The 17923-nt window shown below is 37.4% G+C and overlaps 1 protein-coding gene across 6 annotated transcripts in view; it reads right to left on the bottom strand.

The window, feature by feature from the left end:
- The window catches only part of LOC143039359 (FHF complex subunit HOOK-interacting protein 1B-like), a 367378-nt gene that overhangs the window by 134248 nt on the left and 215207 nt on the right, over positions 1-17923 (bottom strand). For all 6 annotated transcript variants that reach the window (XM_076209245.1, XM_076209249.1, XM_076209250.1 and 3 more), the window contains one exon: positions 6139-6315. In XM_076209245.1, the coding sequence (XP_076065360.1) occupies positions 6139-6315 (177 nt within the window). The remainder of the gene's footprint in view (positions 1-6138; positions 6316-17923) is intronic.

Genomic DNA, 17923 nt, shown 5'->3' with positions numbered 1-17923 from the left:
AAAGCTCACTTCTTCTCTTCTACAACCTTTGTTTCCTTATCCCACAACTCACTACCCTTCCTTCTATTTCCTCCTGTCCTTCTTGTTCCACACACCATCTTTGCACACTTTGTGACTCCCTCCTTGAACCATCCCCATTCCTCCTCCACTCCTAGCTCTACTCTATCCTTCACTCCCTCCCACTCCTCTCTCAGCTTCTTCTTGTACTCCTTCTCCTTTTCCTTTTCATGTAAAGAGTTCACTCTAATCACCTTCCTACCTTATGTCCTTTTCCTCTTTCTCCATCTATCCTCCACTCTCAACTTACCTTCCACCAAAAAAAAATCTGATATTCCCCCACTCTCTCCCCTTAGCACATGTACATCCTTAACTCTTCATATCATACTCCTATCTACCACTACATAGTCCATTAATGCTCTATCTACCACTCTTCCATCCACCACCCTCTCCCATGTGTACTTATGCTTGACTTTCTTCCGAAATACTGTATTTGCTATCATCAACTGTCTTTCTAGACACATCTTCACCATCAACTCTCCACTATGATTCTTTCCTGTAACTCCACATTTCCCAATCACTCCGTCAATTGGTTCTTTTCCTACCCAGCGTTAAGGTCTCCCAATACTACTACATTGACGTTCCTCCCTAATCCCTCTATGCACTTGTTTAAATCTATCGAAAAAGACTCCCTTTCTTCTACACTCTTCTCACTACCAGGTCCATGTGCACTTACAAAAACCCACATCTCCTTTCCCAGTTTCACCTCCATCCACATTATCCTTGAGGAAACCTCCTTCCACTCCACTACACCTTTACCCATCTCTTCACTTACTATTATAGCCACCCCTACTCTCCCTCGCCCTCTCTTCAGTCCTGAATACCTCCCAATTACACTCCTAAACTCACACCCGCCCTTCCCTCTCAACTTAGTTTCACTCAAGGCCAATACATCCATTCTTTTTCTCACAAACATACTACCTGTCTCTTCCCTTTTACTCTCATATGTACCACATCCACGCACATTAAAAGACCCAAACCTTAGGGTGCTGGTTAGAAAACTCCTAGACCCTCTTATGCCTTTACTTTTTTTTAGGAATGTCCCCTGTGGGGGCTACAGGGAGAAGGATGACTGGTCCCAATCCCTGTCCCATTTTTCTCGCCTCTTACAATCCAAGTGGAAATACTTGGTGGCAGTATTCTTTTCCCCCCACCACAGGGTAGGCAAAACAAGGAAATGAAATTCAGAGAAATGGTACAGGACAGCAACAAGGGGTTGGGGGACAGTATAACGGAGGGACAGTAGCAGTATAATAAAAGTTTCATCATTTCTCTGAGAGCAGAGTCCTCCTCCATCACAGACAAAATGATGTGTGGCTCTGGTCTGTAGGGGTGCCCCATATAGACCCTAAAGTATGAACTGCATGCATGCTACTTTGCCATAACAACATGCAGCCAATACCTCGGACGGGAAAATAGAGATGACTTATTAACCCCTTCCATACGGTGCTGCACACGTAGGCGTCATGAGGAGCAAGTGGATTCGCGACGCTGCCATATCGGCGTCTTGATTATATTTATTGTAGTCGCCCCTGTGTTTTTACATTCTCCCTAATCTGCTCTTAATCCCATTCTCTGTGGTTTTCAAAATTCACGGGTGAAAGAGAGAACGATCGATATAAGCTGTGACTATATTTTATGATGTGAGTATTATTACGACACGTCGTACGGCTGGCATTGGCTGCTGCCCGCGAGATTTAAGTCCCGTAGTGTAGTGGTTAAAATGGGACAGAAGAGAAACAAGAGGACACAAGAAGCTAAAGAAGGACAATTACAGAAAAGACCTGAAAAAGAATAGCTTCCCACATAGATTGATGTCTGGAACAAACTAAACAGAGAAACAGTGAGTGCCAAAACTATGCACGATTTTAAGAATACACTGGATGCAGAGAGATATGAGAACGGGTCACTATGAGCATAGCTATTGTCCCGTAAAATACATCCCTGTCTCCTACTTACTGCCTGAATCAGAAGCAATGCAGCAAGACACGGTACATCTACAGTAAGGCCACTTACTGTGATCACCTCTCTCCATCCCCACATGCAGAAAATAGAGAAGATGAGGAGAAATTCCTTCAGGCTGCATCAAGGTATCATCCATATGCAGCCAATTTCCATTCACCCCTATCCTCTGCCATCTCCCTTGCTAAAGAGAAATTCCCTCTTGCTCAATGCCTCTTCCATCCCATCCATCCATCTCATCCTCGGTCATCCCCTCAAGTTCACTACATTCACCTCTGCTTCCCATACTTCTTTTACTAATCTTTCTTCATTCATTCTTTACATGTGTCCAAACCATCCCATTACTCTTTCATCATCCTTTTCTGCCATTTCTTTTTCCATTCCCACTCTCCTCTTCACCTCCTTTCTCACTCTATCCAACCTTGTAACATACTTCTCAAACACTTCATCTCTTCATCTCAAACACATTTAAACTTCTACTTGCCTCTCTCAAAACTCCAAGTCTTCACCTCATACAGTGTTAGTGGCACAATCACCCCTTCATATAATCTCTCTGTATCCATTCCTAGATGCCTATTTCTCATGACACTTTAATCCCCAAAGACACTTACTCGATTCTCTCAATCCACAAATTACGAGGGTCATTCCAAAAGTAATGCCTCCTATTTTTTAATTCAAAAAGTTGAAGAGGTATGAAGCCGGGAGTGGCACCATTAAAACGAGCAACCTTTTGTGCTCCAGAATTAGTTTTCGTATGTAGTCACCACCATTCTCAATGCACTTTTGCCAGTGATAAACGAGAGCCTTGATGCCTCGGTTGTAAAAGTCAGTGCCTGCCAATGCTGTCCATTTTTCCATGGCTGCGATTACGGCATTGGTGTTGGGGAAATGCTGCCCACGTAATGTGTCCTTCAGAGATCCAAACAAGTGGAAGTCTGACGGTGCCAGGTTGGGACTATACGGTGGGTGAGACAGCACCGTCTAGCCAAACTTTGTCACACATTCAGTGGTCTTCAAACTTGTGTGTGGCCTGGCGTTGTTGTGTTGCAAACGAAATGTTTCCCTTTTCTCTGGCCTTACACGGGCAATCCGGGCCTTCAGCTTGGTCAACATTTCAACATAGCGGTCAGAATTGACAGTTGCCCCTGGTTCCAAGAAATCCAGGAGGATGATACCCTTCCTGTCCCAGAAGATGGTGCACATCACTTTGCCTACAGATGTCTGCGTCTTGAACTTCTTCTTTGCTGGGGAGTGTGAGAGGTGCTGTTCCATTGACTGCCGTTTGGACTCCGGCTCGTAGTAATGACACCACATCTCATTACCAGTGATGATGCGGTCCAAGAATCCATCACCTCTGGCTTTGTACCAATCCAACAAGTCCTGACAGAATCCCGTCAGTGGTCCTTTTGGTCCTGCATGAGCATTCATGGAACCCACCTGGCACACACTTTGCTGTATCCTAGGGATGACAACACTGTTTCCAATGCACTGACACCCATATCCAACTCTACACGCATTTCATTCACCATTATCCGCTGATCAGCATGGATGAGTTGATCGAGGAGCACTTTGTTTTCTGGGGTGGTGGCTGTGCATGGGCGTCCAGAGCGCACTTTGTCACTCGCATCTCTGTTGCCACTCTGAAATCGACAAACGCATCTCCTAACTGTGCTGACATCAACTGCATCAGCTTCTTAAACCTTCATCAGGCACTGGTGAATGTTGATTGGTCAAATTTTTTCTGCAGGGAGGAATTCAATGATGCATCTCTGCTTCTGACGCATGTCCATGACAGGGATTGCTTTCTTAAGAGTGTCACACCATCAATATCTGCAACAGAGAGATGAAACTTTCAGGTCATGAGTGCATAAGTTCAGTCATCATAACAATACAATTTGCAAGCCCCTTGGATCCCTACGGGTGGAATAAAAAAAATAGGAGTTATTACTTTTGGAACAACCCTTGTACCTCCATTTCCTGCTAGCCTCTCTCCTTTAAGGCTTACTTCTAGCTTGTTACCATCCTCCCCCCTGAACATCCCATCACTTCACTTTCACCCACATTTACCTTCAACTTTCTCCTACTGCAGGCCTTCCCATACTGTGTTACTAACTGCCTTAACCCCTTCCATACGGTGCCGCCTATGTATGCGGCATGGGGAGCAAGTGGATACGCGAGGCTGCCATATCGGCGTCTTGATTATATTTGTTGTAGTTGTCCCTGCGTAACTGACATACTCTACAAACTGGCTTCATCACATTTTCTATGGTTATCAAAATTCACGGGTGAAAGAGAGAACGATCGATATAAGCGGTGACTATTTTTTATGATGCGAGTACTATGACGCAACATTGTACGTCTGGCAGCTAATGCTGCCCGCAAGATTTTGCCCCGGAGTGAAGTGGTTAATAGTCCCTATGACCCTGCGACAGGTGCAGTGTCATCCACAAACAACAACTGGCTCACCTCCAACTTCTCTCCATTATCTTTAACCATCTTCAGTCCCATGTCCATTACACTCACCTTTACCTACCATACCACCACATCAATATTCAGATTGGACAGCCATTGTGACATGACACAGCCCTGAAGCAGCACCACCTCCACCTTAGACCATTCACTCTCTCTATTTCCGATTCTAACACTAGCTCTACTACTTTTGTAAAATCTATTTACTGCCCTTAACAAATTCCCCCTAATCCCATAAATTTCCAATACCTCCTACTGTGTCTTGCGGCACTGTTTCTGACCCAGGGCAGTATACAAGATGCAGGGATGACCAATCATCCAGTAGGTGCTAAGATAAGAGGGAAGAGGGTAGAGGGGAGTGGAGTATGTAGGGGATGGAATAGGTGGGAGTGGTTTCTATGCCTTTGGATTTTTGGCTACCTCCCTTGTAAGGGGGGAAAAGCCTTTGGTATATGTAAGGTACTGAAAATCTCTCTTCCATCCCCATGAAGGAATTTGCGAAGAAAATGCCAAAAGGCATGCCCATTACAACACCAACACTCTAAACTGACATATAAACAAAGATTGCCCATATTGGAACTACCAACCCTGAAACAAAGAATAGAAAGAGGAGATCTACTGGCCATTTCCAGAATTATGAAAGGGATGAAAGTCCTCGACAGAGAAGATTTATTAAAGTGGGATAAAAGAAAAACAAAAGGACATGAAAAGAAACTCAAAAAGGATAGTTATAGAAGAGATCTGAAAAGGAATAGTTTCCCACACAGTGGTAGATATCTGGAACAAATTGGAAGAGGCAACAGTGTGTGCAAAAACTATACAAGAATTTAAGAACAAACTAGATGCTGAAAGATACAGAGATGGGTCATTACAAGCATAGCTCTCTTTCTGTATAATACAACTAGGTAAACTGTCAATCTGCCTGTGAAGGTGTCCCCTGGGGCAATAGAATGGGACCTCTTTGGTACAGGTCTCCAGTAATAAGTGTGAATTTTTGGAATCTTTAATTTGGTGGTACAACCAAAATATTCATTGAAGCCAGTCCTGTAGGTTTTCCCTGATTGTAGTGTAGTTTGAATGCCAGTAGTGTGGTCTGTGATGACAGTTTTCCTTAAGTGTAATGTGTATTATGTGTTATGCTAGGAATTGCTGCAATTCTGTGTTTATGATATTGTTTATGGACCAAAAGGTGTCTTATCAGCATACTTTATTAATATAACTCATTGTAATATTTTAAGGGTACCATATTATTAGATGTGAGTTTGGGTGTGTGCTGACTGCAGGTCTAGTCTTTTGTTTAATACCACATGCTAAAGTTTACCTATGGATATACACTTCTAAAATGTGGTATAAGATACTTCTAACTTGCCAACCTCACCTCCACCAGGAGGCTTGAGGGGCTAGTACCTGAAGAGATTTGTAGATGAACAAATGGATGATAGACCTTAAAGGAATGTTTCTCACATCTACTCCATGCTGTTGTTGAGGAATAGGTGTATGGAGTGCTGCGAGTAGTGAATTTTTTTTTACCTGTGGTTGTATGCTTTCACTTGGTCACCCTCATGAGAAGGATTGGGGCCTTTGTATACAGTAGAGATGAAAATTCACAAATGCAACGTAATGAAAAAACACAAAATAGTCATTACTTACTACATTACTGGAGTGAATTCTTGCTATAAGAATAGATATAAGAGGAGGATCCTTGCAGTTGGGTTCTGGCTGAGTCAAGAGAAATGCTAGAAATGCTCTAAGCAATTCAGGTTCTGTCACAGTGCGCAGAAAGAGATCTAAGTATGCTGTTGCTGCAACTAACTCACCCACTAAATTCTGGAAAGGAGTATAAAATGCCATCAATCAAAGGAATGTCACATGATCAACATTCTACTAAATATAATTTCATTATACTAGATTTAAAGTCGGTGGGTATATGTTACAAATACAATGCTTCTCTGGTTGAACAGAAAAGGAATGGTGGTTTATCTATATATGTACCAAGGGATTCCCTTTGGGCTGCATCTATTTATTTCTCATACATACTCCCTCATCCCCCACCCACTCCCCCTAATGTATCACAGCATCATCCATACACAACCATTCTCCATTATAAGGGAGGTAGCTAAGTCAAAAGCACACACCCACTCCCACTCTAGCGGATGAGCTCTGACTTAGCGCTTTGTCGCTTTGATCAAGGAAATGACCTGTTGTTTTTGGAATAAGAGGGCTATGTAATTGAGTGACTAGTAAGGTGTAAAATTGTAAAATCCAGTCCTGGAAAAGTATAGTATAGCATGAAATGGAGGAAAGAAAAGAAGATAAAAGAATTAATTAACCAACTTTGATAGGATTGGATATGAGTAGAGTGGAATTACCACTAGGTGTGATACTGAAGAGAACAAGTCTAAGCAAAACTCAAAGGTGGGTAAGAAATGTTTTTTCAAGATTTCATAGGGAAAGGGAGCAATAGGAAGTTATGGATACAGAAAGAGAAACTAGGTTAAGGGGGTTGCCTCTCATTTCGGTGAAAAATATTCAATTTTGTCAAATTTCGTGTGCGGACTGGTGTGGTGTCCCTGAACACCGCGGGACTGGTTTCCAGACTTATAACGCCACCCTTCTCAGGTAATGGCGGGTTTAAAGGGCCAGAGATTTAAAGGTCCGCCCGTCAGCCACGCCCCTTTCTTTGCTATGGTTTGTTTTCCTTGTATTTTGTCATTTTATTGTTGTTGTTTTTGAGAATTTTATACTCTGATATTGTTGTACGATAGGTTAGGCAGCAGTCACCACACTCAGTGCGATCGAAAAAGGGTTCAGCGTATGTGTGCGTCATTTCTCCACGTGCTATCCTGTTTTATACATTTCTTGTTTATAAATTCACTACTCTATAACTAAATATGTCAGATGTGATAGTTGCCTAAGTATTTTGCTCCATTCTGAACCTGAGAAGTGCAAGAATACTCACCTTAGCAAAGGGATTGTAATGCATGTGTACCATTCATTATGTGAAGGATATGGAAGGTTAGGATTGTCACGATTCTCAGCTGGCATGGGTACAAAAGAAATGTAATGAACATCTGCTGCTTACTTCCCAGAAATGGTCAAAGGATTATGTAAATAGATATGTGCATTTGATACTCTTTGGAGGCACTTTTATGGAGTAGTGAATATATAAACATAAAAATGTTATTTTCTTAAAACTAGTTTTTTCGCACAAAAGTAACTATAACTTCGTGTGTAAATAAGCAATTTTGATCATTCTTGTTGGAAAATGATCGTGATACTTATATCTAACAAAACTAGTAAATTCATTCTTAACCTACTTGATATATATTTTTGAAAAAAAATTAAAGTTGTGATTTTTTTTTTTTTTTTATATAATTTGCTGTAAGGCTGACTTTCTTTTTCACTTATAATTACGAGTATACTAGTTTAGGTACATCTGGATGTCTACTAACTGTACACCATAGGAAATCATTATTCTCCTCATACTTTTGGAAAAATAAACGTTATTTAAAAAATAACTCAAAATTGCAAGTAAATTGTCTGTTGTGTAAACATTTCATAATGGATTTCAATTAAATTTCTGTCACAGATGCATCCCATTTCCCTGTATATTGTGTTAAATTTCCATTGTCTTACATAAAAAGATAAGGTTGGGAGGACCAGAAATGCATAATCCGATCAAGCGAATCACCGAAATGAGAGTCAACCCCCTTAAGCAGTGTATTAAGGAATCGAGACATCAACGACTTGATGGAAGAATTTATAGATCTGAAAATAGATTATAGAGATTTGCACAAAGAAACAATAAACTTACATAGAACTAACAAGGAAATAATCAAGAGTTGAATGATCTAAAAAGTGAACTATGATTAAAAGAGAAAACGAAAGAAAGGAATATGAGGATAGAAACAAAAATGAAGAACTGGAGAAAGAGGTCAAAGAACAAATACAAGAAGTGATCGTAAAAGTGGGAGAATCAAAGAAGCAGACCTCCTTGATATAAAAAATCAGTGGAAATAGGAATGTGAAAATAAGAAAATCTCTTTCAAAGAAATAGTAAAACAGGTAGAGGAGAATGCAAAAGAAACAGTAATCAAGGTAATCAAAGAAAAGAAAACAAAAGTAAGGAAAATGAGGAAACAAAAATGAAGAACGGAAGAAAAAGGACATTGAATAAATATAAGCAGTGACCGAAAAAGTGGGAGAATCAAATAGATGTCTCCTTGAAATAAAAAATCAGTGGAAGTAAGAACACAAAGGAAAAAAAAAAAAAAAAATCTTTCAAAGAAATAGTACAATAACAGGTAGAGGAGAATGCAAAAGAAACAGTAATGAAGATAATCAAAGAAAAGGAAAATTGGGTGAGACACAGTGGATAAAAAGAAATGCATTGTGGTTTATGGTATCAAAGAAAAACATAATGTATACAAATACCAAAGAGAAAAAGAGAAAGAAATTGATAAGGCGGTTCAGGACAAGGGTCAAGAATTGAATAAGGAAATCGACGTAGTGCACAGAATGGGCACATACTCTAGAGAAAACACTATAGGCCAATGAAAATCAAACTAAGGACTCAAATGATAGCTAAAGAGATACTATTAAAAGCAGCAAAACTAGCTAACTGTGAAAATTATAAAAAATGTGTGGATAAAAAGGTAAATGATCGATGAGGAAATAGAGAAAGATAAGGCACTAAGAAATGAGGCTAATGAAAAAAAAGAGAACAGATACTGAAAAAAAAAAGGAGATTACTGGTACTGAGGAAATGGTACATCAGAAAAAATAAACATAAACCAAAAAAGAAAAGAAAAGAAAAAAATTAAAAGTGGCATACACAAACATGGTGTGATTTCTGGAATAAATTAACTAAATGACTTTGTTAATAGAGAAACCAGACATAATGGGAATTGTGAAGACAAAATTGAAAGGTCCTATATCATTAAGTATGACGGTCTCACTAATTGCCGAGAAAACCGAGAAAAGCCGAACAATACAACAAAACCCAAACAAGGACGGGTTTTGCTCAAATGCACATTTCTATATATGTATGGTTGCATATAGTTGAATTATTTAAACTTTTTTCTTTAAAATGTGTGATTTTCATGTAATTTCACCAAAGAGAAGTTATGTTTTAGTTTCTGCAGTATGACCGACCACAGCTACATATACTGTAACAAATTAGCATATGGTTGCATTATTTGAACTATTTTCTTTAAAAGGTGTGATTTTCATGTAATTTGATCAAAGAGAAGTAACGTTTTTATCCTCAGCTACGATTCGTGGTTACCGCTAGCCTGCCATCTATGTTATGCGAATGCAGATCATCACTGAGCGTCAGAGTTGCCAGATTGGCATTTTTAATGCCAAATTTTGTATTTTTGGAATGTTTTTACCGTGTTTGGCAGGAAAATTTGTTGGGTGGCATTTTTGGGGGGCATTTTTAAATACCCGGTCGTGATTAGAGATCATTCTTGTACTTATATCAAGAATTAAATGATGATGTATATGAATGATATAAATTTATCTTGGTTATATCATGCGGGAAATGTTGCAAAGATTTTGTGCCTAGCCAAAGGATGTTTCAGCTCTTCTTTAGTGAAAATATGTAAGAACGGAGTAGTGCATCAAACATTTCTAAATCTGATGATGCTTTTGATTATATTTAGACACAATAGAAAAGTCACATGGTTTAATTTATTGTAGAGGGTACTAAAAAGTTTACTTAGGAACTTAAACGTAATGTATGGAGTAATACATTTTATTTTAGTTATTAATATTTTTTCTTTCTCACATAATACGGAGTATAATATATTTTATTTTGGAAGTTCATATCTTTCTTTCCTTTTCACACACAGTCTTGAAAGTAGATTTATTTCAGAGGATGGTGGTTTATTACAGTACCACTAGAATTAAATGATGATGTACATGAGTGATATAAATTGATCTTGGTCATATCATGTGACATTGTTTTTTATTGTCTAGTCAACAGTAAAAATTATTTTTATATTGTAATTGTATTTATACACATTATTTTTAACTACTTGATCTTGGTTATATCATGTGGTATTGTTTTATATTGGCTAGTCAACCGTAAAAAATAGTTTTCATGTTGTAATTGTAGTTATACACTTTATTTTTAACTACACATGTAAAACAAAAATGCAAAAAAAAAAAAAAAAAAAATCTTAGAAAATGTAATGGTTGGCATTTTTGGGGCATGTTCTAAAAACAATTTGGCAGCATTTTGTCAGAAGTTGGCATTTTTCCTGGTAGAAAACCTGGCAACCCTGCTGAGCGTGGTTGATGGAATTGGCCAAAAACATAATACTTTTAGAATTTCTTGTGAGGTTCGAACATGTGGGGCATATTTGCATACTAACTTGAATAAATGTAGAGTGATTTTTTTTATTTTAAAAACTATTGTTGTTTATTTCTTTATAATACAAAGATTGCATAAATATTGCATACAATTAAATAAAAAAAATCATTAAATTTTATTTGAAATGCGCTATACAAAATTTATAGGCTATGAAATATGACATTGCATACATGGTATTATGCAAAGTAGACCACTTGAAAAAAGAAACTAACGAAGCAGAGCGCTTTCGTATGTTACATATTCAATGCAAAAAGTACATAGTTGAATAGAAATACATATTTTGTATATACATGAAAAAGGAATACAAAAACTCCATTAAATATTGACGTCAACTTCGCCGTGTTCCATCATGCCAACTAAGAAGACCACAGAATGGACTGGGATAACGCACCAATTATATTCAAATCCCATTGTAGCTTTCAAAGTGGTACCATCGCAAATGCCAAGATATTCCGCAAACTATGTTCCAAGAACTCGGTGAGATGTCCCTTGGGTACTGGTGCAACTCTTGCGTAACGAAAGGGTGCTTTGAGGATAAACTGTTGCTTTTTTGTATAACCATAGTAGTTTGTTGCAGGAAGCACAAAAAGGGAACACATATTTTTGCACAATACACCAAGTACATCAACACCTATAACCTTGGGCAAGTTTGAATTTAAGATTTGTTATATTCTTGGGGGTGTTTCTTGGCGTGTTTCAAGTATCGGTTATCGCTTATCGACCCCCCCCCCCCATAACAATCCTGGATTCGTGCCTGGGTGGTATGGATCAAACTTCACTCTATTTAGAAACACTATTGTGTTTTTAGTGTAATAGACTGCATATAGTTGAATTATTTTCTTTAAAAGGTGTAATTTCCATATAATATGATCAAAGAGAAGTTACGTTTTTATCCGCAGAGATATGATAGATTCTGAATGCTCGATTTCATTCACGCTCGATTGCTCATCACATCGATTACGCCCTGTCATTTACCCTAGTCCCTATCTCTGATTGACGTGCTAACCACACCGCAATTACCGAAAGTACTGCTACCCGAGACTTCACCCTTCTTGAGGAATCTCGCTCTGGCAGGATTATGTCCCGGTCTCACGCGTTTAGGCGCACTCGGGCCTCATGTTCGATAATTGTTGCGAGATTACAAAGGATTACAAAGGCGGAGCATGCCGACAGGAGACCTTTTGGCCCATATCTAGGTCGGATGCGAGAAAAAATCATAATAATAAAAAATAAATAAATAAAAACTATAATAATGTAGATAACAAATAGAATACATAAATAAATGCAAAGGTATAGTTAGATAATAAACAGGTTTCGTGCGTTAAGCGACTTATTTGGCACCAAAAGGATTTTTTTATGTTGTTCATTCATCCATTCATCCATAAATAAATAAATAAAAGTAAATAAAGAATGACCAAAGTAGTTATGTTGGTGCTAAAAAAATAATAATGGCATTTTGGTGTTCTAAATTTTAAGTAAACAAAGAAACGAGTTAAGCATAAACATGTCCAGCTTCAGAATAAACTAAATACTTTGCGAGCAGCATCGCGATGGCATATCAGATGTCAATGATTTCCTTCGTCGTGTTGGAAGAAGTCTGCGATCATGAACTAAAAGTTTCAATAAACTGTGTTTCTCATGATGATATCTGTGCTAGAACGTTGACAAATACCGGTAATTCTACTCGTCTTACATAATTGTAAACTTATTAAAGTGAATGATTATATTACATTGTATTGAAAAATGTATATCATATGTGTCTATACATAGTAAAGAATTATCTATACATAAATTTCAATCGTTCTTGAATGATTGTATTACATTGTATTGAAAATAATGCATATCATATGTGTCTATAAATAATAAAGAATTGTATATACATGCATTTCAATCTATCTTATTTTCTTAATACAGATATTTTAAGCTGATTATCCTATTATAACTTGAAGATGAGGACTAATTGTCCAGAAGACTAAATGCCCGAAGACCAGTTATTTTGCAAAGGAAGACCAATTGTCCGAAGACTAAATGTCCGAAGACTAAATGTCCGAAGACGAAATGTCCGAAGACTAAATGTGACAATGGTTAATCAATTAATAAAGGTTTATTGTATAAATTATGTACATGGATATATACATTAATATACAGGTAAACGTCGACTTACGATGGCATTAGGTTTCGATAGAGCCATCGTAAGACGATCTCATCGTAAGTCGATCCCCACTCTGTTCCGTGGTCACTGTACCTAGCCTACCTGTATATTAACCACCAGAGATACTGAATATAGCCTATTAAACATGTACAGTAGTTTATTTAATTATTTTTATCCTTTTTACCATATTCAAACACTATAATATGTATTTTCAGTACGGACTTAAATCTCGCAGGCAGCAGCCAATGCCAGCCGTACGACGTGACGTAATAATACTCGCATCATAAAATATAGTCACCGCTTATATTGATCGTTCTCTCTTTCACCCGCGAATTTTGAAAACCACAGAGAATGAATCATTTGAGAGAATGTAAAAACACAGGGGCGACTACAATAAATATAATCAAGACGCCTACGTGTGCGGCACCGTATGGAAGGGGTTAAATTATCATATCGTCGTCGTCGTGGTGTCATCGTAAAGTCGAACAATCGTAAGTCGCGACCATCGTAAGTCGACGTTTACCTGTACAATGCGGGTAACAGCACCCCCGGGTACGGACCATTGCTCACCTGACAGTTGCTCACCGGACAATTGCTCACCGGACAGTTGCTCACCGAACAAGTGATAAATAGGACATTTGCTCACCAAATGATTATTTTAGTTATATTGAAGTTTATTACAGCAATAATATACAAACAATATACAAACCTAATAACATAATATACAGGATTTTTCAGTTATATTGAAGTTTATTACAGCAATATTACAGGATTTTTTTGTTATATTGAAATTTATTACAGCAATAATACACAAACAATAAACAAACTTTCATATTTTAGTTATTGATTAATTATAAAATTCAATACCAATTTCTTCCATCAATATATAGTGATTACAGTTTTACAACTGGTGCAGTACTGAAGTGGGTTTATTGTCCTTAGTGGTTTACAAGTCCAGTCTAATGGTGTGGCCAACTGCATTTAGAAAGTCAGGAAGACACTGACTTCCTGCAGCATACCCCTGGCACAGATAAAGTAAATCTTTACCATAATTGTTAGAGGCCAAGAACTTATCAAACTCTACAATATAATCTAATGCATTGTTTTTAGTTTGTTTCATTGACTAATTACCCTAACACTTCTAGTTCATGAACTAGAAGTGTTAAGGTTAGGAGTCAATTCAGACTATGAAAGTAAAATTTTCGACTTATTAAATGACAGAGATACATATGAATAGTTAGCCACACCATTAGACTGGACCAGTAGAATATCATTACTGTATATTGATGGAAGAAATTGGTATTGAATTTTATAATGAATTAAAAACTAAAAGTTTGGATGTTCTGTATTATTGCTGTATATATGATACAATATAAGTTCAAGAGAAGTAAAAGATAATCCTTTGGTGAGCAAATGTCCTATTTGTCACTTCTCCGGTGAGCAACTGTCCGGTGAGCAACTGTCCTACACCCCAGCACCCCAGTGGGAGAGTTGTCGTGCCCTAGTGGGTGGAAGGTGAGAGCGTGGTTCATACTTTCACAGTTGTTATTGGTCCATTTGAATGGAAGATTATAATTTCGTTGAGGTTGAAACACATGAGAACGCAACGAGGGAACCAGTTTCTCACTAAAGTACTCTGTGAACTTCGGTAAATCCTTATCGAATTTTAGGCGCATCATATGAGACCTCTCATTCACAGTTTCATTTTTCCTTGATTGTTCCGTGGACTCGGCATTTAGATGACGTTTTGCATTTTCCTCCAAGTGGCGGGTGCACAGAAGGAGCGTCGCGTTCGGGAACAGAGGGCACAGAACATCCCACGTAGAGTCGTTGTTCTTGCCTTTATAGATTGTTGTCCGCACTCGTAAATTCGTGGCTAGGTGCTAATTCCCGCACAGTGCTACCGAAAAAGAGTTGAACTGGCAATTCCATCCCCGGTTACATGAATCGTTCGGTTCTTCACACCACCACACTTGTCAAGGACCGCAACGGCATTCGTATCAGGTTCCAGATGAGCTTCAAACTTGCCTAAGGTTATAGGTGTTGATGTACTTGGTGTATTACGCAAAAATATTTGTTCCCTTTTTGCGCTTCCTGCAACAAACTACTATGGTTATACAAAAAAGCAACAGTTTATCCTCGAAGCACCCGTTCGTTACGCAAGAGTTGCACCAGTACCCAAGGGACATCTCACCGAGTTCTTGGAACATAGTTTGCGGAATATCTTGGCATTTGCGATGGTACCACTTTGAAAGCTACAATGGGATTTGAATATAATTGGTGCGTTATCCCAGTCCATTCTGTGGTCTTCTTGGTTGGCATGATGGAACACGGCGAAGTTGACGTCAATATCTAATGGAGTTTTTGTATTCCTTTTTTTATGTATATATAAAATATGTATTTCTATTCAACTATGTACTTTTTGCATTGAATATGTAATATACGAAAGCGCTCTGCTTCATTAGTTTCTTTTTTCAAGTGGTCTACTTTGCGTAATACAATGTACGCAATATCATATTTCATAGCTTATAAATTTTGTATAGCGTATTTTAAATAAAATTTAATGAAAATTTTGTATTTAATTGTATGCAATATTTATGTAATCTTTGTATTGTAAAGAAATAAACAACAACAGTTTTTAAAATAAAAATGTTCACTCTACCTTTATTCAAGTTAGTATGCAAATATGCCCCACATGTTCGAACCTCACAAGAAATTCTACAAGTATTATGTTTTTGGCCAACTTCATCAACCACGCTCAGCAGGGTTGCCAGGTTTTCTACCAGGAAAAATGCCAAATTCTGACAAAATGCTGCCAAAATGTTTTTAAAACATGCCCCAAAAATGCCAACCATTACATTTTCTAAGATTTTTTTTTTGTATTTTGGTTTTACATGTGTAGTTAAAAATAATGTATATAACTACAATTACAATATGAAAAATAGTTTTTACTGTTGACTAGCCAATATAATACAATACCACATGATATAACCAAGATCAAGTAGTTAAAAATAATGTGTATAACTACAATTACAATATAAAATATTTTTCTACTGTTGACTAGCCAATATAAAACAATGTCACATGATATGACCAAGATCAATTTATATCATTCATGTACATCATCATTTAATTCTAGTGGTACTGTAACCCTTTTTGGCTACCTCCCTTGGAAGGGGGAAAAAGCCTTGGTATATGTATGTATGGTACTGTAATAAACCACCATCCTCTGAAATAAATCTACTTCAAGACTGTGTGAAAAGGAAAGAAAGATATGAACTTCCAAAATAAAATATATTATACTCCGTATTATGTGAGAAAGAAAAAATACCAATAACTAAAATAAAATGTATTACTCCATACATTACGTTTAAGTTCCTAAGTAAACTTTTTGGTATCCTCTACAATAAATTAAACCAGTTTGTTAAACAACCTCCTAGAGACTCTGATATACATAAATAGAAAATACATCTGTGACTTTTCTATTGTGTCTAAATATAATCAAAAGCATCATCAGATTTAGAAATGTTTGGTGCACTACTGCGTTATTACATATTTTCACTAAAGAAGAGCTGAAACATCCTTTGGCTAGGCACAATATCTTTACAACATTTCCCACATGATATAACCAAGATAAATTTATATCATTCATATACATCATCATTTAATTCTTGATACAAGTAAAAGAGTGATCTCTAATCACGACCGGGTATTTAAAAACGCCCCCCCAAAAATGCCAAATTCTCAAAAATGCCACCCAACAAATTTTCCTGCCAAACACAGTAAAAACATTCCAAAAATACAAAATTTGGCATTAAAAACGCCAATCTGGCAACTCTGACGCTCAGTGATGATCTGCATTCGCATAACATAGATGGCAGGCTAGCGGTAACCATGAATCGTAACCACGAATCGTAGCTGGGGTCGGTAATTTTGCAGAGGATAAAAACGTTACTTCTCTTTGATCAAATTACATGAAAATCACACCTTTTAAAGAAAATAGTTCAAATAATGCAACCATATGCTAATTTGTTACGGTATTTGTAGCTGTGGTCGGTCATACTGCAGAGGCTAAAACATAACTTCTCTTTGGTCAAATTATATGAAAATCACACATTTTAAAGAAAAGAGTTTAAATAATTCAACTATATGTAGTCTATTACACTAATAACACAACAATAAGAAACTTAAAAGTGTAGTTTGATCCATACCACCAGTAATCATAGACGGCGGGCTGGACGAGTCGTAGCCGGGGTCAGTAAAATTGCAGAGGATAAAAACGTAAGTTCTCTTTGATCATATCACATGGAAATCACACACTTTAAAGAAAATAGTTCAAATAATGCAACCATACATATATAGAAGTGTGCATTTAAGCAAAACCCGTCCTTGTTTGTATTATTCGGCTTTTCTCTGTTTTCTCGGCAATTAGTGAGACCCAAATATGATGGGACAAGGTCTATATGACCATTGGGCGAAAAATAGAACGGATAAACAGAGGGGAGGAGTCATGCTATCAATTAGAAAGGGCTTAAATGTGACGAAGATAATAAAAGGAAAAGATAATGTGGAAATGATTATGATTAAAGTTGTAAATAGTAATGTGAACAGTAGAAAGTTTATAGTAGTATATGTGCCCCCCAAAAACACAGGCTTGGTCTGATGATCATTCTAAATTATTGGAAGACACAAAGAATGTATTATGTTAATGATAGATGGAGAAAACACAGTAATTATGGGTGACTTTAACACAAAGGAAACAAATTGGGAAGAAATGACAGTAAAAGGTAGACAGGAACTCTGGGGCAACACTCTACTGGATATGACCATTGACTATACATTAACTCAATGGGTCAAGGAAAATACCAAATATAGAAACAATGAAGAACCGTGGAGACTAGACC

The sequence above is a fragment of the Oratosquilla oratoria genome, chromosome 26 (genome assembly GCF_046742065.1).
Source record: "Oratosquilla oratoria isolate Oo_2021 chromosome 26, ASM4674206v1, whole genome shotgun sequence".
Taxonomy (NCBI): domain Eukaryota; kingdom Metazoa; phylum Arthropoda; class Malacostraca; order Stomatopoda; family Squillidae; genus Oratosquilla; species Oratosquilla oratoria.
This window is presented reverse-complemented; position numbering and strand designations above follow the sequence as displayed.